This window comes from Cryptomeria japonica, chromosome 8 (assembly GCF_030272615.1).
Source record: "Cryptomeria japonica chromosome 8, Sugi_1.0, whole genome shotgun sequence".
Lineage (NCBI taxonomy): Eukaryota > Viridiplantae > Streptophyta > Pinopsida > Cupressales > Cupressaceae > Cryptomeria > Cryptomeria japonica.
The window spans coordinates 511,353,390-511,380,093 of record NC_081412.1 but is presented as its reverse complement, the minus strand read 5'-3'; the positions used below and the strand labels follow the sequence as shown (position 1 = coordinate 511,380,093).

Below are 26,704 nucleotides of genomic sequence, written 5' to 3'. Positions count from 1 at the left end.
CGGAAAGAGACGCTTTTGTTTGCTTTTGCTCTGTTGCTATCAAGTTGCCCACGTGAGAAAAGTGGTGATTATTCAGATGGGGAGCCGCCAGCCGGTCAAAACACATTGTTGACTTATGGTTTACATGTAGACACTCCCTGTCCTCAGACATCAGAAGCAGCAGCAGCTGTTGTTCAGAGCTGTTTTAATCTAATTAGGTGGGGGGCGCCTTTCAGGATAAATATATCATATCATTAAGAATGGGACTTTAAAACTCAGGGTGAAACCACAAGGGCTAAGCAAAAAAACAAAGCCCAGAATCCCAAAGCAGTTAAAAAGTGTAGGTTGTATAGTAAGTACACTGTAATCTACAAGCAAACAAGAAGACAAACACAAGGGGCCATTGGAGGCAGACATTTCACATTATTAGTGCAAGGCCCTTGTCTTGAATCAGTTTTTTTCTTCTTCCTATTCTTATTCTCATAAGTTGCCTGGTTTGAAGGATTGATGATGATATAGAATAGAAGTGTATATCCGTGTTGGGAGAATGCTATAGTGAAGCAGAGGAATGTGTGTGGCTGTGCCGATGGCTATGGTTTCTTCTTCTGGAACAGATGCCCTAGACCGAAACAAACTCATTAAAACCCAACTGGAGGCACTTGTACAGAGCATCCAGTGGACATACTCCATCTTTTGGCAGCTTTCTCCCCAAGAAGGGTATTTGAGCATATGTTTAGTGTGCTTCTTGTTGTGTTACTAGATTTTGATTCTAAGGTGGTGGGTCTGATTACAGTTTGTGTGTGTGTTTGTTCTTGTTTGCATTAAGCAGTGTACTGGAATGGAGCGAAGGATACTACAATGGAGATATAAAGACGAGAAAAACAGTGCAGCCCATGGAGCTGAGCCCTGAGGAACTTTGCTTACAGAGAAGTGTGCAATTGAGAGAGCTTTATGAGTCTCTCTCTGTGGAAGAAACAAATCAGCCTGCAAGAAGACCCTGTGCTGCCCTCTCGCCCGAGGATCTCACTGATACAGAGTGGTACTATTTGGTCTGCATGTCCTACACTTTTGCCCCTTCTGTCGGGTGGGTATTTACTCTTTCCATTAAATTCCTCTATTGCTCAAGCATTTATGAACATAACTTCAATGCTCGATGTGAATGAATGAATCAATAAATGAAAGATTTTAATGATGCCCGTGAGATCAACAGTCTAAAGAAGAATGAAGGATTGATTTTAATGATGTCCGAGAGACCAACAGTCTAAAGAACACATCTTTAAACTCTTTTCGCATATCAGATCGCCTACTTTGGATGATCTTATTCTTTTTACCTACGAAACTGACACTGAACTCTCTGTCATCAATGCATAACTACCATGGAGGGTACTCTCCTCACAGCTTATTTCAATCTAAAACAATAATGCTTCTGCTAACTGAATAGGGAAAATACATCTTTAATGAAGAAAGGATGGATTTTAATGATGTCCGAGAGACCAGAAGTCTAAAGAACACATCTTTAATGAATGAGTGAAAGATTTTAATGATGCCAGTGAACCAGCAGTCTAAAGAACACATCTTTAAGTTATCTTCGAACTCTTTTCCCATATCAGATCGCGTACTTTGGATGATCTTATTCTTTTCACCTATGAAACTGAAACTGAGCTCTCTGTCATCAATGCAAAACCGACCATCACCTACCATGGAGGTCACAGCTTATTTCAATCTAAAACAATAATGCTTTCCCTAACAGAATAGGGAAAACCCCAATTAATGACAGTTGATGGTACGCATAAAAAAGAAACCATTTTGGATTCCAAGCATTCCAGTGAATTTTGCATTTCGTGTAGCGTACATGTAAGCTCTGTAAGTACACAGTATTGAAAAACACAATAAAGACAGTAGTCTGAAAAGTATACTACTGTGATCTTTAAGGAGAGGCAGTCAGTACAGAGCTGCAACAAAGCTGCATCCAACTTACAAGGCTAAAAAAGTTGCAGAAAAATAGCAATGTTAATAGACGTAAACTCTGCAGCTTTGTTAGCCTGTCATCAATGAAATCGCATTTAGGAAAGTTGCACGAGATTTAGGTGTAGACGTAGCAATGGGGCCCACTTTTTTAAGCATATAAAGATTTGCGATATGCTTACTCTATTCTCCGCCAAATGTAGCGCCGGCAACAGCTGGATCGCATTAACATCGCTTTGTGGGGTCCACTGCGGGACTTTGTCCGACGTGCACAGTGGCAAAGTACAAATAAAAATACGTAAAATATACAATACCATAGGTGTATCGGGGCAAACTCCCAACAAATAAATAGGTAAAAACAAAATTAATAATGATAATTATACTGCTGCCAGTCTAACGAATCAGATCGTATGGACCATTTATGAGGATTTTGGCCGTATGATTAGCTGTTATGGTTACGGCCTCCGGGATATAAATTTGAGAAAGTTCGCTTAATAGTGTGTTAAATAAGAACCATGAGCTTAAGTTTCTTGAAACATATATTTTGGAAGTATAATAGTGAGAAAAATAAAATGTGCAGGTATTTTAAAATTAAATTTCATATATTTGTTGTAAGTAAATAATTTAATGATATAAAATTTTCATAATCTTTCATTTTAATATTTTTTAAAATCTAGGAATCCAAAAAGATATTAAAGTAGATAACTTGTTCAACGTAATGATCACAAGATTGCTGATACTCACGTTGGGATGGCATTGAAGCTAATTCCCACGTATCGTACAGGCCAAAGAATTCTGCACCATTAGATTTATGGACTAAGACAAAAGTGAACAAATTAGGATTCATTGATTGAAATAGAACTGAACAGATTACTACCAATTTAGCATCTATTAAGTTACTCTCTACCTAATCTAGATTACCAGTGATGGCAGATAATTATTCCTACACTCACTATTTAGCCAACATCTACTGGTTGTTGGTTTGTCACGATTCCAGTCTTTTCAACGAACAATTCATGTTTGAGCATTGGGAGACCTTATATGAACATGTCAACAAATATGCTTTCAGTGCCACAAAATTTCAACTCCACTTCTCCATCTTCGGTTTTCTTGTGAAAAAGGTGGTTCTGAATTTTAATATCTTTTACTCTCATATGAAACTTGGGATTTTTTGCTAGAGCTGTGCAACTCTGGTTGGCACAGTATATGATCTGGTGGTTGTTGTTCATATCTCAAATCTTTGAGCAACTTCTCAGCAGCTGCATCCTCCATTGCTTGTGTTGCTGCCACCTATTCAGCCTTTGTGTTGGATAAATCGACCATTAGTTGCCTCTTGCTTCCCCAACTGACTGAGCCATTTCCAATCTGAAAACAATAACTGGTCATTGATCTCTGCTGTCAGCATCACCCTCCCAATCACCCATCACTTGTACAAGCATTGCAATAACTTTGTTTCTTTGATAACAAATTCCATGAAAGGCTATCCCTTTCAAATACTTGAAGATGTTTTACACAGTAGTCCAATGTTGTGCTCTTGGATTCGATGAGTAGTAGTTCAGTACTCCCACTACACATGGAATGTTAGTTCTTGTGTGGATAAGGTTGCTCACTGCACTTTGATATGAGATGCTGTCATCTTCCTTTCTTCTTCGATAGTTTGTGGAGATACATAGACCATTAGTTTGGACACTACCCTCTAGAGCTGTTTGCTCATATCCATAGCAAACCTTTTCAGAAAGTTCTCAACATAGCTATGCTGACTAAACTGAGTCAAACAAGAGCTTTTTGTTGCACTCAAATACCTATGTTATGGTGTCTCTCTCCATGATCTATCATTTCAAACTCAAAAGCTAACATTACCTTTGTATCATTTAATAGCTTCTTCATCCACATATAAGGCAATTATGATCTTCAAGTAATCTGTTCTCAGCACAAACATTTAAAATCAGCATTACATTTTACAAAGCCAGAAGAATAGAGATAATTTTTGATTCACTAGTAACAAGCTCTTGGTGTATAGGTATTAGGGTCTTTATAGCTTGTACACCGCCTCTTCATTCCTTACAACCATAAATTCTTCTAGTTGGTTCATAAAGATATCTTCTTTTAAGGAATACGGTTTTGACAATTGATGGATTTCTAAGTCATCAATTGTACGAACAACAAGAAAAACTCAAATGGATGTGAGTTTAACCATAGGTGAAAATTTATGATGATAACAATACCCGCTAACTTATTGTAAATTACTAAATAGCCTTGGTTACCAATTGAAAGTTGTATACATCAATGGTTCCATCTGCTTTGAGTTTTTGTTTGAACAGTCATTTGCACCCAATAGCATAGTTTTTCTCCCTGGAGGATGTGTGGTTAAATTCTTTGTCTTGTTAGTTAATATGACATGTATTTAGAATCTAGAGCTTCAAATAAGCTATTAGGTTTAGCTACAAAGGATGCTAAAGCAAAGATGAATTGACTATATTTCCTTACTTCTAAAGAAAAGATTTCTTTAATCCTTTCCAGCCTTCAAAGTTGCTATGGAGATTTTGCAATTTCTTCTTCACATGCAACATCAATTCCTTCGTTCTTCTTGACCAGATTGTACACCACCTTCTTCATTACTACCTCGATCAATCTCTTGTTATAGTGGTCGCACTAAGTTAGAATTCAGTGTAGTTGTAGGATGCTCATTGTCTCCCACCTTATTCAATACACCTATGAATTCACGAAATATGATGTCTCTGTTGATTGTCACCAAGGGTTCAGTAGGATCATACACCTTGTAGCCTTTAATACTCAACACAGATCCAAGAGAAAAAGGCACTTCTAACTTTTCATGTACAAGTTCTACATTTTCTCATTAGGTATGTACTATGTGCACATATGTTGCACACCCAAATGCACGAATATAGGTTATAGATGGTTTGATCCCCAACCACAAACTTATTCTTGATTTTTTCGAATCATTGCGTTGCTTGAAATTTCTATTACCGACGTATGCTGCTGTAGCAACTGCATCAGCCCAAAAACCATTTGATAGTCCAACATGGTTCAGCATGCTCCTTGCTTGTTCAACTAACATTTGGTTTTTGCTTTCAACAACTTCATTATGTTCTAAGTTGTATGGGTATATCGATTGTCTTTGGAATCCCGCACCCATATAGAATGTTTCAAACTCTTGGGAGTTGCAGTCTCCACCAATGTCACTCGTAAGCTTATATATGCAATTTTTTTTAATTGTTTCTCCACAAGATTCCTGAAGTATTTGAACTTATCAAAAACTTCAGACTTTTTGTTTATTGAGAAAACATATGTATACCTCAAGTAATAATTGATGAAAATCGTCTACCTCGGCCCGCATAAGTTAGAATATACAAGCACTAGTAGCTCCTTTGCTTGAGTGCTTCTTCTTATGGAAAATTTGTCCTTTGATCTTGCCCAAAATACATTTTCACATGACATCAAGTCTGATCCCTTGTTTAAAATCAAACCGAACGTGTTTCTGGTTATCCATGAGTTCTAGATTGTGCATGTTGATATGTCTGAATCTTTGATGCCATAAATCTGCCTCGCAGATTTCTTGCAACAAAAACATGTTCTTCCACAACTAATGAGCACAGTTTTTATAGGCTAACATATCTTACTCCCTTTGCTACGAGCTTCCCATCATTGTTCTTCAGCATGTACATGCTGGAATCAAACTTCACTTTCATTCCCATGTCTTTGGTTTTACTAACAGATAACAGTTTTTTGGTTAACCTGGAAACATGTAGAACATTATGGACTTGTTTCCATATACCATCTGAGAGCTCTACCAAAATCACTGCTCCTCCATAGATTTTGTAACTTGAGTCATTACCCAATAAACCTTCTGATTATAGATTCTAATATATGACAGATAAATCTATAGATGGTGTCATATGTTGTGAGGCTCCCAAATCAATATGCTAGAGGTGTTGATCACTTACAGTTACGCAGTTACAAAAAACTTAAAGATTCTTGAGCTCCTTAATTTGTTGTGTTTGCTTGTGGGTTTAAGATGAAAGAAATATAAAATTGGAACACAAATAAACTATTCTATTGATTCAAGAGATTACATGAGCTTCTTGATCAACAAATCAAGGATCAGACTAACTGATCGAAAACTTGTATTATTAGAAATAAAGCAAAAAACTAAAACTAAAAAACTAAAACAACTTTTATGCATAATCATCCCAAATAAATCTGAAAAACTAAAAGCATAAAACTATGCAAGTGGGAGGAATTACTAAACAATATTCCAACAATCTCCCCCTTAATTTCAACCACTAATGGATTTAACAGAAAGAACAACTGAATCTTTATCCGGCTTCAACGGGCTCAACTCCTATCATGATCCATCATGCGGCAATCTCTGTTTAGACTCCAAATTCTTGACTTTTAACTCCTTCAAGGCTTTTTTAAGACTTGGATTTGACTTCCTCACACGATTGCATATCAGTGGCTTAAAATAATTTCTCCAACTTTCACAAAACTGTGAGAGTTGAGAAACACAACACCACAGGAGCCTAAAGATCTTCTACAAACTAAACAATTTGTTACAAGGAGAAGCAAGTATGCAAAATAACTGAAAATCAAAGAACACAGAAAATATGTTCAAAAGATGAGAGCTCAATATTCACCAAAATGTGTAATGAGATAATACAAAGAAAAGAAAATTAACCTCTAATAGGTCAAGAAACCCTAAAAGGGAAAACCCTAGGCTTGCACATAATAATTAATAAAAGAATTAATTATTATGCACCTAATGTTAGCTTAAGTGTAAAAAGAGATAATAGGAAACTTAAAGAATTAAACAAATATTGTTTAATTAATCAAGTAAAGACCCAATACTCTAACACCCCCCCTTAAGCTAGACTTAAGGAGAAGCTAAAACCTAGAACAGCTACTGAAAGCAGGAAAGATGGGTCCCAACAACAAGGCTTGATCAGGTACCCAAATACAATGAAATCTCTATGAAACGAAGACAAAGGAGAAAACTCAGTGGCAAAAAACTCCTCTCCAAAAAGAGATAAAAGAACATGCTAAAAGAAAAATAAGGAAGGAAGGCCTCATAAAGACCCCCCAAGGACAACTTCCTTCACCCCAAGCATAGAGCGCAACTGAAGATAGCGTAGCGATGCAAAAGGTTTCGTGAAGATGTCTGCAACCTGCTCGGAAGTGGGAATGTACTCTAGAATGAGAACACCATCCCAAATCAACTGGCGGATGAAATGCATGTGAAGCTCAATGTGCTTCATCTGCTGATGCTCTACCAGGTTGCAGGAAATATGAATAGCACTCTGATTGTCACACCAAAGAATAGTGGGACTATCAGGAGGAAAACCAAACTCAGTCATCAACTGTCGTAGCCATAAGATCTCCTGACTGGCGAGCACAGCAGCGCGGTACTCAGCCTCTGTAGATGATAATGCATGAGCAGTCTGCTTCTTGCAAGACCATGTGATAGGACCAGAGCCAAGACAAAAAACAAAGCCAGAAGTAGACCTCCGATCAGTGACATCAGAAGCCCAATCTGAGTTAGTGTAGCCAACAATGTGAGGTTCCCCTAATGTGTAGTGAATGCCATGAGAAATAGAGCCCCGAATGTACCTCAAAATACGTTTGGTAGCTTGCTAATGAATCTCATGAGGATCATAGGAGAATTGAGAGACAAGGCCAACCACAAAGGAAATATCAAGACGGGTGTGAGCCGGGTACAACAAACTGCCAACCAATTGCCTATAAAGTGTAGAATCTATTGAAGGAGTGGGACAAACAATAATCAAAACAACCCCTGCCTGAAAAGGAGTGGGAGCAGGCTTGCAATCAAGCATACCAAAGCGCTGAAGCAAGTCAAGAGCATACTTCTGCTGGTAAATGGAGATCCCATCAGAAGACGGAATCACCTGAAGACCAAGGAAATAGTGCAGAAGACCAAGGAAATAGTGCAGAAGACCGAGATTTGTCATCTCAAACTGGTCCATCGAGGCTCGTTGAATATGCTGAATCATAGAGGATGAGCTACCTATGATGAGGAGAACATCAACATACAACACAAGAATCAAGATCTCACCCTCAAGAAGCTGAATGTACACTGTGTGATCAGAATGACTGCGGGTGAATCCAGTGGAGAGCAAGAAAGAATCCATCTTCTCATACCAAGCCCGAGGGGCCTGTTTGAGACCATACAATGAACGCCGAAGTCTGCAAACCAAAGAACTGTCCTGCACAAATCCCTGAGGCTGCTCCATGTAGATTTCCTCTTGGAGGTCCCCATGCAAGAAGGCACTCTTCACATCCATCTGAAAAACAGGCCATCCCCTAGAAGCTACAAGAGATAGTACAAAGCGAATAGAGTTCATCTTGGCGACAGGGGCAAAAGTTTCGGAGTAATCAATACCCTCAACCTGTGAGAAACCCTTCGCAACAAGACGAGCTTTGTACTTATCAATGGAACTATCAACAACATACTTAGTGCGATACAACCAGTGGCATCTAACCATCTTTCTGCCCCTAGGAAGAGGACAGAGATCCCAAGTATGATTCCTCATCAAAGAAGAATACTCCTCCATAGCACAATCCCACTCAGGGTGTCCTGTAGCCTCTGAAAACTTCTGAGGATCATCTAAAATAACATGACTCAAAAGACTAGAACCCATAGTATGAGAACGGGTGCGACGAGTATCTGAAGGATCATCGGCCATAGGTAGCCTCTGAAAACTTCTGAGGATCATTTGAAATAGCATGACTCAAAAGACTAGAACCCACAGTATGAGAACGGGTGCGACGAGTATCTGAAGGATCACCGGCCATAGGACCTGCCGCCTCAACAGTAAGGCGAGCCCACTTGGGCAGCTGAGGTGGAGCAGGTGGAGGTGGGGATGGTGGATCATCAGCACCATCATCAGAATCATCAGCAAAAAGATCCTGAAGAGATGCAGTGGAAGGAGTAGACCTAGAGTCGGGGTATCCACTGTGGGAAGGCACTCATCAAACTGAACATCCCATTGAAATAGGACCTCTCTAGAATCAGGATCAAACAACTTGTACGCCTTAACATCCTCACAGTAGCCAATAAAAATGAGTGGTCGGCTCTTTCGCTCCATGGCTTTCCTCTGAGCATCAGGGAGAAAAGTCCATGCCTGACTGCCAAACACTTGGGAAAAAGAAACATCAGGCTTGTCATGAGACCAAGCCTCCTCAGGAGTCATATGTCGAATCGCCTTGTGAGGCATCCGATTCTGAATATAATTGGCACAATTGACAGCCTTAGCCCAAAAAGATGAATCCATGGACCTGGGCTGAATCATACAATTTGCCATCTCCCGTAAAGTTTTGTTCTTGCGTTCAGCGACACCATTCTGCTGAGGGGTGTAGGGAATAATAAACTGATGTTGCAAACCATGCTCAGTGCAAAAATCTCTGAAAGTCTGATTCACATACTCCCCCCCATTATCTGTACGTATCCGTCGAATAGAACAGCCAGACTGCTTCTCTACAAATGTCTTGAAGATTCGAAAGGAATCAAAGACATCAGACTTATACTTAAGAAAGTACATCCATGTGCATCTGGAGAAGTCATCAATAAAAGTGAGTACATACTTGGCCCCAGAAAAGGAGTGGGAAATGACATGAGATCACTGTGAATCAACTCCAAGGGTGCCAAAGCACGAGAGGCTCTTCCCTTCGGAAAGGGATCTCTGTGATGCTTGCCAAGCACACAACCATGACAAACACCATCAGTGCAGGAAATCTGTGGGAACCCAAGAACAAGTGCCTGTGCACTCATCTGCTGAAGATATCTGTAATTGACATGGCCCAAGCGCTCATGCCAAAGCTGACTCACTGAATCTGCATGTGCTATAAGAGATGAACTTGTACCCAAAGGGGGCTCAAATTCATCAAATTTGTAGAGACGCGATGCAGTATCAACACTCCCAGTAGCCACAACCAAATCAGGGTCATGGAGGTCCCGAATAACCACATCATGTGGTGAGAACTCAACTGTCTCACCAAAGTCAGAGTGGCAAATCTGATAAATGGACAGGAGGTTCGTCGAGATGTTAGGGGCAACCAGAATATCCTGTAGAGTACCCCCATCCAAAGAGACAGAACTTGAACCCAAGACTGAAAGCTGAACTAAGTCACCCACTGCAATCTATGAAATACCACAAGACGCAAGAGAAGTAACCAACTGCTGAGTGTGTGTCATATGATGAGAAGCACCAGAATCTAGTATCCATGTGGACCCATAAGTTGAAGCTCGCGTAGTGAGAGCATGACCTTTCCCTGTGGAAGGAGAAGATGCCTGAGGTGAGGAGATGTGATGCTGCTATATGGCTTCCTCTAAAGCCTTTAAACGTTTCCAACACCTAAAAACGGGATGTCCTTCCTTGCCACAAAAACTGCATGTGTCTCCTGATTTCTTCTTAGTCTTGGAGGAAGACTCACCAGACTGTGAAGATTTCCCTTGTTTTGGAGGAAATGGAGGTTGAGAATCAGACTTAGGAGATGGCTTGGAGGAAGACTCACTATCGGCAGAATTCTTCTTGGGCTTCGGTTTCTGCTTTTGCTTCTCCTTAGAGGATTGGGCTTTTTCTTCTCCTTAGAGGATTGGGCAACCAATGCTTTGTTCTTGGAGCTTGAGAGCTTATCTAGCTGAGAAAGATGAGACTGCTCACGAGACAAACGCTCACAAAAGACATTAAAGGTAGGCATGTTGAAATGAGCACCCAAGCCATCCATGGTGGAGTAGAAAGCAGAGTCAAAAAACTAAAAATGACCCCGAAGCTTCGAAAGAATCAAATGAATGCACTCTGTATCTGTCTTGATCTTGCCACATCCCTGAAGAACAGATCTGGTAGTCTTGAACTTGTTCAAAAAATCCTCAATGGTGGGAAAGGAATCAGGTGACAAAGAAACCAACTCTGCCTCAATCTGTAATGCCTGAATCTCATTAACCCTCCCGAAGAGAGAATCAAACTTCAACCACATAGCCCGAGGAGTGAGCAACTCATCAAGGTGAAACAGAAGACTGTCAGAGACATGCAAAGAGAGAAAACCCATGGCCTCATCCATCTTGTTCTTGTGCTGAAGAAGCTCATAAGGATGTTGCAGTACAGGCTGAACCTCATCCAAACAAGACCACAACCCTCGTGCCTGGAGAAGCCTTGTGATGCGAAGCTTCCAGGTGTGATAGTTGTGTGAAGTCAACAATATTTGTTTAATTCTTTAAGTTCCCTATTATCTCTTTTTACACTTAAGCTAACATTAGGTGCATAATAATTAATTCTTTTATTAATTATTATGTGCAAACCTAGGGTTTTCTCTTTTAGGGTTTTTTGACCTATTAGAGGTTAATTTTCTTTTCTTTGTATTATCTCATTATACATTTTGGTGAATATTGAGCTCTCATCTTTTGAGCATATTTTCTATGTTCTTTGATTTTCAGTTATTTTGCTTCCTTGCTTCTCCTTGTAACAGATTGTTTAGCTTGCAAAAGATCTTTAGGCTCCTGTGGTGTTGTGTTTCTCAATTCTCACATGGTATCAGAGCTTTAAATCTGTAGCTATCTGTTCTTGTTTTGAGAATTTTTGCATTGGAAGCAGATCTAGGGTTTTCAAGAAGTTTTTCTTTTGTACTTAGGGTTAGCCCTCTTTTTCTGAGCACTTTGGCCCTAAATGGACCTCACCAGCGTGCTCAGAAGGCCCAAAAATCCCTACTCATATAAAACATGCCTAGTTTTGACTCCTGAGCATTTGGGGGTGATTTTTTCTCCAAAACCAGGCCGTACGGCCCTGGCACACAAATCGAGAAATTTTTTCAATTTTTTTTTTTCTTTTTACGGCATGCAGGCCGAAATTTTGATTTTTTAAAAAAAATCTTCAAAAAAATAAAATAAAAAGAAAGGGCGAAAAAAGCATAGGGCTTCAAAAAAAAAAAAATTTTGGAAGTTAGTTTTCGCAAGGTACCGGACCTGACAGTCTGGCCGCTGTACGGCCCCTGCTGGACTTGTCAGTCCGGCCCCTGTCGGAACTCCCGCCTCCTGTTGGCTTCTGCAAGCCCTCCGTCGCCGCCCAGCCAACCTCCAGTCGACTTCTGCAGGCCCTTCGCCGCTGCCCGACCCAACCTGCCACCGCTGCTCCGCTCGGCCTCCTCTTCCTGCACCCGCCACTTCGTTGCTCCTCCCCGGAGCGCCGCTCGTGCGCCACCTCCTCCTGGCTCCTCCACTGGACCTCCACCCTCTTGCCTTTTTGAGGGGGGGTTTGTTTTTTGGCCATATCTTGAGCATCCGGAGTCAAACTTGTGATCTTTTCTCCTCTCATAGAAGGCTTCTCTCCACAAAAAACAATATGGCCTTTTCAAAGACCATGATTGGGCTTCTTCACACAACTTCATGTTGGTGGCTTTGACTAATTTTTTGGCATTTACAAGATCCATGATCTTCTTCATACAAATCAATATTTTTAATGATTTGTGATAGTTGTCTTTTTCTCCTTCAACGATCTTATAAACAAAGGGCTTCATCTTTTTGGAGGTGGTTACAAACTTAATAGTTTATGCCAAATTGCAATCTCCTCTTTCGAGGGTTTTGACTTCACCTTATTGAGGAGGTGGCTTCTACATTGAAAGTTGTTGGCTTCAATAAAAATTCACCCTTTTGAACATGGGTGGCTTTCTAATGGAAAAATATCACGAAAAATGGTTTGTGATCTTCGTCGATCTCCTCTAGATGCTTCCTGTGGATTGGTTATTTTGTCTTCAGCTATGACTGGATTTAGTAATTTCTTTAGTGCTCCGACTGGTTCTTAAAAATCTTAAACTTCTCACGATCTTTTTGAATCAGATAACTTTCTAAAACCTGCTCTGCACAATCAAAAAATTCTGCAACCTGCTCTGATACCAAATGAAAGAAATATAAATTTGGAACACAAATAAACTATTCTATTGATTCAAGAGATTACATGAGCTTCTTGATCAACAGATCAAGGATCAGACTAATTGATAGAAAACTTGTATTATTAGAAGTAAAGCAAAAAACTAAAACTAAAAAACTAAAACAACTTTTATGCATAATCATCCCAAATAAAGCTGAAAAACTAAAAGCATAAAACTATGCAAGTGGGAGGAATTACTAAACAATATTCCAACATAAGATTTGTTGCCTTTCTTCCGATAGTCATGTAAATCTCTTCTTTGCAGAACTTCCACCATCAGTGGTGGCTGCTTTCTCTTTCTTTGGGTATCATTTATTTTCAACCTACAAGGCGGTGGGAAATGTCTTTTCTTCTCAACTCCTATTGCAGTATGGTTTCTCCTCCTTCGGGTGTCTTTTCTTTCCAACGTTCAAGGCAGTGGAATTTTCAAACTTCAGTCCCACGCCTTTTGTTCTCAACTCCTCCTACAATAACAATAATAACTCAATTATTGCAGTTTGAGATCAGCTTGTGTGTCTAGAGGGACCACTAAGATTTCAAACAACTATGGAAGATTCCCCACAAGTCATAAGTTATCCTCTCTTGGGATTGGAGAACCAACTACGACCAACGGATTTTTCAGAGCTTTCAAGTTGATGTGTGATGAGATTAATTCTTCATCAACCATACGTATACTAAAGAATTTTCTTCACAGGTACAACATTGTTGTCACATTTTTCATCTCAAACATTTGGCACAATGTATCCCAAGCCTCCTCTGAAGTTTTCACACTTCTTAGATGTAATAATTATGTATCCTTCAAGTTGAGCAAGATTGTGGCTAATGCTTTGCCATCTCTGTGCTACCCCTTGGTTGTTGTATTGCCATTAATAGATTTCAATTCAGTCCCACTAATGATCTTCCACTGATCTGCTCCCAAGAACAACATGTTCATCTTTACCTTCCATAGGTGGAAGTTTGCACCACCATTCTGATTTTCTATTTGGCCAGATATTTTTGAAAAATCCGAATCTGACCACTTGAGAGTATACCTCTGCTCTAAAGTTACAAAACTTTCCAATCCATTGTCTACCCCGCGCACTCCCTTCACAGTGAATTTGTCTCTGATTTCATATTCAAAATATGAACATACCTAAAACAGTGACAGGGAATGCAAATAGAGAAGAGAAGAACAAATAAATGGTTGATTTCTAATTTTCTATTCAAATGACTTTCTGTTTATGAAGTAGAGATATGCAGAAATAGAATTATCTTATTGATTTAGACAATTCTAAACAAATTAGGGCTTTATTGATTGAAACAGGACTGAACAAATTATGTTGCAGTAAAGGAAGGGGTTCTAATCAAGTATTGCCTTATCCTTGCAGCTCAAGTAAATTCTCTAATAAAAACAACACACCAAGCTGCTAGCAAAATAACCTATCGTTTTCTAAGACATTTCACCAACACAAACCAAATTTACAAAGATTGAATTTTTATGATTGTTAAAAGAACATAGTTCCACTAAAATCTACTGTTTAACATTGCCAACATAAGCATATAGAGAACTCCTCTATGAAATCGAATCCCAAAATCACTCTAGTGACACCTAATATATTACCTACCAGAGTACAAAAGCAGCAATATACCACTCTTTTAATGCTGAATGTCTTGGCCTGCATCAACAAACACCTTTTTTTCGTAGCATCCATTAGTTCCTCAAATTAGTTGACTTTAGATTCTTTTCTCTACAGCCACCCATCGCTTTTACACAGTACGGTAACAACCAATGTCTGTTTCTAAATATTGATTAATTAAATTTTAAAATATATTATGATTTTAAATTTCAATTAACTAATAAATATGATCAAATATGATCAAATGTGCATCCTAAGTGCTCTAAATCTGTTATCTTTTCATTCCCATGACAATGCTTTCTTTTCCAGCTTAAAAAGATGCCTAGGAACTGGAGCGTAACTTAAGTTATTTGCTGATTAGATGCTAAATTATCATGTTTGTCCCTTTTTCTCCTAAAATTTTGGCTTTTGACTGTCACATCTTCTACTTTTCACTGGATATGTTGGAGGAATATTCTCATTCGGCTACTTAGCTTATTTTGGCTAGTAGTGGAGCTGATGACCTCATGAATATTTAAGCGGAAAACGCATTTAAGAAGCCACATGAGAACATATGATTATGAATCCCCAAAATTAACTAGATTCTAGAATGCTTCCAAAAAAGAAGAAAATATGAATGGATGCATGAGAAAAATTAATGCACTTCAAATGGTCCTTAAAAAAGTTGAAATCATCCCTTGAAATCATGACAGCCACAAATAACTGTATGAGAATAATCTCAAAGAATAGTCAAAATTTTAACCAAAAATGCTCCTGCATCAAATTACCATGCATTTAGCCTCTACCTAATATACCTAATCTAGACTGCCAGTGATGGTTTTACAACAAGAATTATAATGAGTGTAGATATCATCCAAACGCGAGATGACTAGAAATTATAACTGGTTTTCTGCTACTCCATGGGTTGATAGTTCCTCTCTTATTCTTTGATCTTTTTCAGGGTCAATATTAGTTTTGTATGTCTGTCATGTCTCTTTGCACTTGAGGTTTTCTCTTCTTTTCTCTCTGCCTTACTAAGGCAAGCAGGCATATCATTCTTTGTAGACTTGTTTCAAGTTTAATCCCTTCTTGTAATGCTAACTATAGTTAGCTTTCTTTATATTATATAAAATTATCCTTTTTATCATAAAGTGAACGATTGGAGGTTACTTACAACGATGAATGATTGGAATTGTCATGCTTGGAGGTTACATACTATGTTGAATAATTACATTTGTCACGCTTATTGTTCGACTTCAACTCATGAATATTGTATTTGTTTGTAGACTACCTGGACGAGCATTTGTTAAGGGACGTTTGGTGTGGTTGTGCCAAGCTAATGAAGCTGATAGTAAAGTTTTCCCTCGTGCCCTTCTTGCTAAGGTAATTTTATCATCCTCCTATGTTTGTTTTCTTCCAAATCCAATGCATGTAAGTATTTGAATTAAATGTTCGTGTTATGTACAACTTGGAACTTTGCAATGCATTCATTGGGTGCAGGGTTAAGCACAAGATTCAGTTGACAGTGCCACAAACTTGCTTGTCGTAATATATAGTAAAACGAGTGTCCGATTTGGTATTTAGGAGTAATATTGTGGATGGTTAAGAGTTAAATTAGTGAAAATATTGTGGATTTTTGTTCTCTCATTTTCTATTTTTTGATGATGGTTCATGGAGTTTGAACTGAAATAATAAGAAAAAAAACTCACAATCAAATCTAAAAACAATGCATATTTAAAATATACATGATTACAATTAAGAAAAAAAACTCACAATCAAATCTAAAAAAACAATGCATATTTAAAATATACATGATTACAATTGACACCTTAATGTATATCTTATAAATTGAAATAAATAAATTGACAACCGAATTTCCTTGTGCATGCCATTCCATTTCTTTTGTTTCATACTTATTTTTAGAATGGTATCAGAACTGTCAGTCTTCTTTATATAAATTTTATTTAGTATATTTCACCAGTCGAGTGGTGAAATATTTTCATCTTAGCACTAACATTGGGTTTCCATTTGTATATTTTGCTCCGGATGACATTATTGCGTTGTTTCAGAGCGCTTCAATTCAGGTATCTTCAATCTTAGTTCCTAGCTTTAATTTAAGGAATCCCACTTTAGCTTTTGTTTTACAGAATATGAAATAAGCAATACCCAAATCGTTTTGACTGCCAGGGTTTATATCTTGTTGCAGACTGTCGTATGCATTCCTCTCACAGATGGTGTATTGGAGCTCGGTGCGACAGAACTGGTAATATGCTTAAATTCATGATAATTAAGACCGCAGTAGCTCTTGTTTCCTTGACAATATTACTTCTGAATAAGAATGATTCATTTTGGTTGGTTCTACCTAGGGAAAATGAATTCTATTCTCAGTTTGGCAATGTAAATCTGTGAGTCAGGGAGCTCCGGACTGGGTCTCATATTAATAAAAGTTAACGTGTTTAATAATGTTTAACTTTAGAGCAATGTCGTATCACTAATATTGACTACTTCTCAAACTGAAGTTGAATTCCTTCAATTTTTGCTGATAGGTGAGAGAAGAACCTGTTCTTGTCCAACACATGATGAGTTTTTTTAGGGACCATCAGAGATTAATGTGTTCAGATCAATCAGCTTCCAGTCCACATGCCTCAGACAGAGACGAAAAAGATCAAGTGGGATTGCTTCCAGCTTTGTTACCACCTGACACTGTGGTATGCGTAGCTCGGAATAATGGTGGATCTTCTGTTACAGAATGTGGACAGTTTCTACCAAATTCCGAAAATTTGCCACTTCCTTTGCAAACATTTGATACAAAAGACACCGATTTTCCACAACTCAGAAATGAATCAATGCCAGTAGATATTTGTGAAGACTTCAAGACAGCACATCCTGAAGACTGTTCTAATATTCCTGGTCCTGAATTTTCCTTGGCAAGCAGGAACGATTCCTTACAGGTTCTACACAAGCAGCAAAATGGTGACCATGTGAATGTAGATCCAACCTCACTTGAAAGTTGGGCATATATGCAGGAGGACATGAGTCATGGACTACAGGCATCTGGTATTTCAAGTGAGTGTATATCTCAGTCCATTGTTGACCCTCAGCTATGCACTTATTCAGAGCCTGAGATGCATGTGCTTCTGGGATTGGATCAAAATTCAAATGCCTTTAATACCATTCTGGAATCAGCACCTCAATCATCAGATGACACTCACTATTCTCGGACATTGTCCAGTATATTAGAGCAACAAGCCAGTGAATTGACAAAATTGAGTGTAATCAATCCAAAACCCACGAAAAATGGGCACCCACAACTTGTTCGTCGGGGTTGTTTTACAAAATGGCAAAACAAAAGCAACTGTGTCTTTGATGGGAAGGCAGTGATTACTCCCCAGAGGCTACTGAAAAAGGTCTTGCTTGGAATCCGTTATCTTCATAGTAGATACAAAGACCAAATTTCACTTGATTTCATGGAAGACGACATAGATAGCAAAGTAGTGGGTCGTAGAATTGTGCAGGATGATCTGAGTATTAGCCATGTAATAGCAGAGCGCAGGCGGAGGGAAAAATTGAATGAGAAGTTTGTAACTCTCCGGTCTTTAGTTCCATTTGTTACCAAGGTAAAGTCCCTTTGTCAAAATATGTTAGAGGCCATAAATAATCTTCTTCATTGGCAGAGCTTTTGTTAAGGTGAAACGAATATGACTACTAAACCGAATTTTGGCATTTGCAAAACTATCTTGAAACAGAGATTTTATTTCCATTACAAATTTTACATTAAAACAACTGTGCTTAAATCATATTTTGTTTTGGAATGTCAGGAACCTCAGCATTGCAAGCTTTCAAGAGCATTTTAATTAGAATTTTCTGTTTTACGAGGATTTTTTTTTGGCAAAAGGGCTAAAATTTTATTTAACACAAATGAGAGTTACAAAGTAAGAATGGCCAACAGCCCAGCAAAGAATAAAATCTTACACATTCCTATCTTTACCACAACTAATTGATTTAACATATGATATAAATTCGAAGGCAAATGTCCTCTGTCCGCAATATTCCAACCCTACATTCGATCAATGGCCATTTGGCCAGGTAATCTACTACTCTATTCCACTCCCTAGGAATATGCGAAAATGTAATAGATTCTAAAGACCTACTCAAACTTAGAATTTGTCGAATAACCACAACTTAATGCCAATTAGCATCATCATTCAATCGCTGCTCATTCAACATATCCACCACCACTTGTGAATCAGATTCTGATTCACAAATAATCATTTTCCAACCAAGATCACAACCTCTCTCTAGCATACAAGATGGTGAGAGCCTCCATGAAATTATTTGTATGAAACCATTTATAAATGGAAAAGAAAAACTAGACATCACTAGAACTATTTCTACCAATACCATCTACACCTGCATGACCATAATTTCCCCTAGAAGAGCCATTGGTATTTATCTTCAGCACTCCTTGAGAAGGAGGAAGCCATTGACCTACACGATAATCTTTCTCTTAGACTATCTACATCCATTTCACGTAACCTACTTACCTCCTCAACCAGTAGAAGTACCAGTCCCCTGGTTGAAAAAGGTCAACCTTAGAAAAAAATTGACATCACTGGGATCCACTACACCAGAAACATCACACTAAGCCAAAACTGTCTCCTGAAGTGTATGAATAGTTTTCCACCACAATTGCTGTACAACCAATTTTGCATCTTGAAAGATCTTGCTATTCTATTCTAACCAAAGATGCCATTAAATGAAAGTAGGCCCAATAATCTAGGCTACTTGGAGAAAATAGGTCTTAATTGGAGGCTTAGCTAAATGACCCCAAAACTCAGCCAGGGAGGAGGCATGCAAACAGGCCCGATTCCAAACTCCCCACCAGAAATGCCAAATCTTCCTAAAGAAAGAACACTGAAAGAAAAGATGAGACATACATTCTTCACTATTAAGACATAATACCCATAGTAGGTCCCCGACAGTCGTGCTTGCGTAAGTTATCCCAAGTAAGACATCAATTTTGATCAACCAACTATAAGAAAGAATTGCATTTGGGCCAAGAAAATTTGTTCTACACTTTTTTCCATCATGGAACCCCTACTCTCCTCAATATCTGTCTATCAAGCTCCAAGTACTTTGAAGCCATCAAGAACTTACTTGTTGGATCTTGACCCCACGTCAGAATATCTGCCCCTATAAGGGAATTGCACTCCCTACTAGCAAGAATCCGAACTAACTCTTGCCGAGCTCCTCTATCCCTCCAGGTGGCCATCCTTGGGGGTCTTTCCATCTGCAAACATCTACTTGTCGCAAATGCTGAACAGTCTTATAATCAGCCACCTTGCGCCATCCAACTGCAATAAAACTATCACAAAGGGATTGTAAGTGCAGATACATTGAAAGGATTGGAGGGTGACCATCCTAGGAATCAAGCCAAAAGAGTGCTTCGGAGCCCTTGTCATAGATCCAAAAAAGCCCCTGTTTAATTAACTTTGCCCCTATCTTCAAAGTATGACAAATCATAGATCCATTCCTTCCAGGCGACATCGAGAAACATCTACATTGTCAACCCCTCATAGATACTTATTAGTAAAAATTCTTGCCCAAATCTGATCCTAATTTTTGCACCATCACCAAATTAATTTAGCAGCTAGAACTTGCCCATTCAGAGCCGCTGAATGAAGACCAAGCCCCCCTCTTTCTTCAGCCAACAAACAATCTCCCACTTGATAAAGCTCCACTTAGAAGCAAGCAAATTGTCACTCCAGAAGAATTGGTGGAAAAGAACGTCAAATTCCTTAATAAAATACGAAGGAGCCATTTGAACAAAGCACCTGTAAATAGGAGAGCCTGGATCATTGATTCCAGAAGAGTCACCCTCCTAGTGGAAACCCATCAATGAGTCTAGTGATTAACCCTCCTGCGTAATTTGTCCTACAGCTCCTGCCAGTACCCCTAAGCGGACTACCACAGCCAGAGGAATATCAAGATAAACCAAAGGAAGGGACCCAATTTGAAATCTCAAAATTTTGGGGTGATTTGACTTGTGTGAATTTTTAAGATTTGTTTAAATTTTTTGAAAGTGAGATAGCTTTTCCTCATGGATATGAATTCGTAACCAGAGTACACAAAACCTGGAGATACATTTTTTAACACTTTATACCTTCAGAAGATGTCTCTGCAATGTACTTGCGTGTAAGGGAAAATCCATTGCTTAAGCATATCAAAACTTTTCTTTAAGACTCAAGAACCACTGTATCACCTTTTACATGTACTTATTATGTCAAAACATATTAATGCAGATGGACAAGGCATCAATCTTAGCAGATGCCATAGAATATCTGCAGCAACTTAAGAGGCGGGTAGAGGAGTTGGAAACTTCCAACAAGCAAATGGAAACAGAAATCAGTACCAGAAATCCAAATTCACTAAAGCGATCGCGTACGGATGACAGAATAGGAAGACATGATGGAAACATAGACAATGTGCAATGTTTAGATGAGGAACTCAGCTGGACCTTAACAGACACAAAGCCACCCTGTAAATTTCCAAGACTGGAGAACGGGAAAATCTGTGACCTTCAAGGATCCCGTATAAATAGTTATGCAGCTTCAGATGTGCAGGTTTCTCTCACTGAACAGAGTAAAGTTTCAATAGATATACAATGTCCTAGGAGAGACGATGTACTCCTCAATTTAATGCAGGCTTTGAGTGCTCTACACTTGGACACATACTCAATCCAATCTTCAGTGGTGGATGATATGCTTCTTGTAGCACTTAAAGCTAAGGTTTGATTCCTCCACTCTACTATTCATTTGTGTTTTTTAATTGTAAAGAGTATGTTCATATAAACAGGGGATCTAAAGCTTGCTTGATTTAAAAGACTTGCATCAGGGATTAGTTTGATTCCTCCACTGTATTATTCATTTGTGGTTTTTAGTGTATTTTTATATAAACAGGGGATCTAAAGCTTGCTAAAATTTAGTATTGATTTTGTGTAGTGGAGTCTGGCTCATTGTTAATTCAAGTAGTCTTTGTCAAAAAGACTTGCATCAGGGATTAGTTTGATTCTCATTTGTGAATTTTGAATTATAAAGAGTATTTTCATATAACAGAGGATCTAAAGCTTTCTAGAAATTAGTATTGATTTGGGTAGTGGAGTCTGGCTCACTGTTGCATGTAGTCTTTGTAAAAACAGACTTGCATCAAGGATTAAATAAGGGAGGAAACTTGAAATTATGTAGCCTGAGGGAAGACAGGCATGTCAAACTGTGGGCATACACTTAGAAATGTGTTGGCTTATGTGGTCGCCACCAACAAATTGATTTCTTGTTCTTATTATGTATCCAATGAGATGACATAGGTAGTATAATCATGAGAAGCCAACTTAAGGAGAAGTCATCAGCAGAGTGCTGAATCTCAGAGTTGCTTATTGGGAGCTTTGGAGTTGTGTCATTTGAACAGTTTTTTCTTATTTGAAGATTGCTTTTGGATTCAATTGTGTATTAGTTTTTGCATCAACATTTCAGATAATACTGGAATAGAAGCAGTTTATGCTAACAACTGTGCATACTCAATGCAGATCCGGGAATCCATGGCTGGTAAAATAGTAAGCATTGCCGAAGTTAAAGAAACAGTCGAGTGCATTGCCTATAGGGGTTGAACTGCTGTTGCTGTAAGCTGTATTTATGAAGTTCAGTTGTGGCCGAAATTTACAAAGGCGAAAAGAAACAATGCAATGCATCCCACAGGGTTGAAACTTCTATGGCTTGGCTTATCAGAATGCATACATACTAGTAGGGGAATACATCAAGCTAATTGTTTTTCCTTTTGATCTTTGCTTGTATGTATGAAGTAGAGTTCTACTTGAAGAGTTGCTGCAAGAGGAGGTTCTAAGATTTTCATCATCTAATTTTGGAGCATCTATACCACTTATTCAAGATTTTACAGGGGATTAGCAGGTGTTTTAGTTAACTGTTTCTGTCCTCTTAGGCTGCCAAGCCAGAGTTTTAATGATTGTCTTTTGTGTAAATTAATTATATGTATTGGGGTTTAATGTAGTGGCTAAAAAAGATATTTAGGTGGGTGCATATCGACACCCACTTGGTTCAACATGCCTGTTTTGGGCGGCAACTTCATCTGAAAGCTATGTAAATTGAAGGAGTTAAGCTTGGATTATTGAAAAATGTAAAAATTTGTGTGCAGCCTGCCTATTATTACAATAGTTGAACATATCAGTGCTTCAATAATATACAGAAAAGAAAAAGAGTTCCTCTCTTCTTCTCTCTCTTGTAGACGTTCTGTTTTCCAGTCAAATCTGGTTATAACCTCAGGTCATTCTGTGGGTACCATGATGCCTTTCTAGAATATAGATTTGATAACTAAGTAGTTCTTATTATAACTTTCTCATAATATTGAAATGATGTTAGAAAATGATATGAGGCAGACAAATTGCTTATTTTGGAAGATGGCTTATTTTGGAAGGTGGAAGTAGCCATCTTGATAATTTTCTTTTGTAATGGGACAGATGCCCGTCTTCAAATTGCCATCCACTTGTCTGCATATGTTTGTTTTCAATTGAATGGGACATATGCCCGTAGATTCAATTTGTCTTTCACACGGATCACTTATCACTTGACAGAGAGTGAGCTTGCAATGCATTCCAAAGTCGAAGTGGGTGTTGATATGGACGCGAGGAATGGGCCCAAACAAGTTTACCTGCTAAGAAAACTTTTTTAACTTAGATTCTCTGATTTATCTCCATTAAAATTTCTTATTGTCCTTCTTGTTCGGTCAATGCCAACCTCTTTTTCGTTGCAGACTAAATCACCAGTCACCTCACATGTATACCACGCGTGCCACGAACCATTGTTGAAGAAAAGAATTGATGTGACGAGACTGTTTTATTAATTGTAGGTAGCAGGAGCAATAAATAAATAAAATAGATGTAAATGATTCCCCAAAAAAGAAAAAACCATGAAGGCTTGGAATCATTCCTAGGAAAATCCTCATGGGCCATTAATGGAATTGCAATTTTCAATTTGATGAAATACAGATCTTGATATGGGGTACCAATCCCTTAGACTGAGACTCCTACTGGACTTTTTTTCTGTTTTTGTTAGTGTAGGGCTAATGTTGTTATTAGATTCAATTGTATTCAAGATTTTTGCATCAATGTTTCAGATCACATTCCGTGATCCAATCATTAAGATAAAGAGAGCCATAGGATTCTTTTGGCTCTCTTCATCTAATTATAGATCATGGAATGTGGCGGGAAACATTGATATGATTCCTTTGGTTCTTTCATTCTGATCTATCATAGATGTGATAAAAAATGTTGATGAAAAATCTTAAACACAATTGAATTAAGAAACAACATTCACTATGAATTGTAAACATTGAATTATTAGTATGGTTTTTGATGAATATGGGTTGGTGTTTCTACGCAGTTCATGTTGTCTATTCTGCCGCCTCCATGTTTAGGTGTTGGCAAGGTTTGAATGCCAGACCATTCCTGGCCATGCCTCACTCAAACAGGTTCGGCCTGTTTTGTTTTATATCCTGGCCAGACCTACTTATCGTTTTGAAAAGAACATTGCCAAAAGCAATTATTAATGGTCACATCAAATCCAATCAATGAAGCTTGCACACTCTGAATCAATTGTCTTCTGCGCTCACGTTTCTTTCGCTCATGAATTATGACGAAATATCATTTTCAGCTTTTATTGCAATGCTTGGCTATCTATAAACTCCTTTTAATCCTCAATCTGGCGTTAAAATTTTTTATGATTTTTTAAAATTAAATTTAATATTAGTATAAGATAAATAGTATAATATTAACAGATTTTTTCATATCTATAAATTCTTTCGAAACTTTAATTTGGTGTTTAAATTTTGAAAGATAAAAACACTACAGAAATTGAAGAAGGAAGACCAAAATCTTACAACTTTGGATCTAGTTCGGTTATTTAATTCAGTTTATTTTTTATTATTAGCATTTTTAACAATTGGAAGTATATTAATAAATATTAATAATACATGTTTTATTCATTTTAACATTTTTTTAAAATAAAGAATTGATTTTTTCATGATAGTGGAAAAATGTTGGTAGTAATGCAAGTTGATTTTGCAATAATGTAGGGGTTATATGGAATTTTGTAGGAACTCTATTTTTTTTTAAATGTGTATGGACATTTATCTACAACCAAGGTTAGGAAATGCCATTCATCATGTAACTCACCACATCAATATGTGTATGAGAAGTGTCCTTGAAACATTTTTTTAAAGAATGACCAAAAACCTTATCATGGAATCACTAATAGTTGAAAAAAATATTACTTAATGTTAGAATGTCACTTCTTATTTAAAATATAGTTTATATGCGAAATTAATGATCTCGACACTTTTTGGTAACCATAAATCCTTTTATCTCAAATCTTTATATTGTACATAAATTAAACACGATATACTATTTATGTTTTTAAAAACAACACATTCTTATTTAAAATATAACTATATTCAACTCTCTTTTCTTATTCTTTTTGGACAAAAAGGTAAAAATTATATTAAACAATAAGCCTTCAAGAATACATAGAGATATAGTGGCATGTTGTGATGGTTAAGTTGTTGTGTTGTTGTTCTTGCCATCAAGGTTCAAGACCCCCCAGTTCAAGCCCCACCGGTTCATAGCTCCGGGTTACAAGCATTTACCCCTTAAAAAAAAAAGGAATACATAGAGATGTCCAAACAACATTAGCCACAATGAAAAATAAGACAAAAAATCAAAGAGATAATCAAAGCATATTCAACTTTGAATGATCATAAATTTCTTTTCAACTTTGAATGATCATAAATTTCTTTTGGCTACCTTTTCATATTTCATGATAAAATACAAGCTATTTATTGTGCTCACCTTCTACAATTGTCATTAGACAAACATTTATGAAGTACTCCAATGCATATGCATTTTCATCCCAGTAATTGTACACATAAGAATAATATTTGTCCAAATAACAACAATATTGAATAATATTTGTCCAAATAACAACAATATTTGTTTACATGAACGCCTTATTTTGTAAATGACGCTATTTTTCATTGGATAGTTATGATATTTTATATAAAGAAAAAAATTGTTTAATTCATTTGTTAATGAACATATTTATGATTTCTTATATAAGATACATAAGTTCATGTGTTCCTGTATGAGACCATCTTGATGAACAATTAATTATTTGTTGATTTGCATACGGAATAAATATTCACAATATATAGTATGAATATGTTGCAAGATTAAATCTTATAAGCACAAGTACCATACAAATAATAAGACCCCACCCATTTTTGCCTCATTTCTCTTATTTAATTTTATAAGAAATGTTCACATTTTTTATTTTGACATGTACTATAAGTATTATATTAAGTAGCATACCTATTCTAGATAAATATGTCTAAAAGTGGAGAGATGTCCTTCTCAAGACACCTACTTTTGATAATTTTATCATATACAAGTGAAATAAAATAAGCACCTCAAGTAGGATATCTCTCAACATCCTTTCCATAGATTTATTTGAGATAGATATGTTAGTTAGTATAATAATTATATTATATGTGATTAATGGAAAACAACAACATTTGATATAAAAACAATATCAATTTTTTTAAGAAAAGAAATTTTAAAATTCCTTGATATGTATTCTATAGTGGTGGCAAAGTATGGAGTGTTGTGTAGTGATTGTGTTTATGTACATAAAAATCAAAACACAATATAGTAGTTTAAAGACAAAATAAAATTGTAAATTAAATGTATAACTAGTAAAATTTTAAAAACATATAAATATAAAACAAAACAAGAAATCAAATATTTAAAGAAGACACATGTATTTATTTTTTTCAAAAATTATTTCTAATTCTAAAGCAATATAATATATTTCTCCAATAAATAATATATATTAATTTCACAAGGTAGATTTTAAAAAATAACATATAAATATGTAGTATTTACTACATTTTTCAAAGTAAGAATAAAATAAAAGAATTACTAGAGTAATAAATGATAGGAAGTCAAAAGTAAAATTTAAAGTTACACAAAAAAGGTAAAATAACTCTTCAAATAATAATTCTTAACACAGGCTCTCTTTATCATACATATATTTTGCATTTACATTATTTTTAGCTTGAAAAATGGATATATGAAGTTTCACTTAATAC

At 37.1% G+C, this 26,704-nt stretch overlaps 1 protein-coding gene across 2 annotated transcripts; it reads left to right on the top strand.

Annotated features, from left to right (window-relative positions):
- Window positions 1-22,775, top strand: LOC131053764 (basic helix-loop-helix protein A). Of its 2 annotated transcripts, none has more exons than XM_059209895.1 (8): window positions 1-696; window positions 809-1,063; window positions 15,781-15,877; window positions 16,564-16,578; window positions 16,682-16,757; window positions 17,041-18,111; window positions 20,797-21,282; window positions 22,077-22,775. In XM_059209895.1, exons 2-8 carry the CDS (start codon window positions 931-933, stop codon window positions 22,155-22,157), a joined length of 1,959 nt encoding a protein of 652 aa, XP_059065878.1. In that variant the 5' UTR covers window positions 1-696; window positions 809-930; the 3' UTR covers window positions 22,158-22,775. The 2 variants fall into 2 exon arrangements, with proteins under 2 accessions (XP_059065878.1, XP_057844388.1); XM_057988405.2 differs by having other exon boundaries at window positions 3-696; window positions 16,701-16,757.
- The last annotated feature ends 3,929 nt before the right edge of the window (window positions 22,776-26,704 follow it).

Excerpts from the sequence above, each read along its gene's own strand:
- LOC131053764 (XM_057988405.2), top strand. The coding sequence starts at position 548 with ATGTGTGTGGCTGTGCCGATGGCTATGGTTTCTTCTTCTGGAACAGAT. Across the intron at positions 1,064-15,780 it reads ACTTTTGCCCCTTCTGTCGG|ACTACCTGGACGAGCATTTG; the intron begins GTGGGTATTTAC and ends ATTTGTTTGTAG. Across the intron at positions 18,112-20,796 it reads TAGTTCCATTTGTTACCAAG|ATGGACAAGGCATCAATCTT; the intron begins GTAAAGTCCCTT and ends ATATTAATGCAG.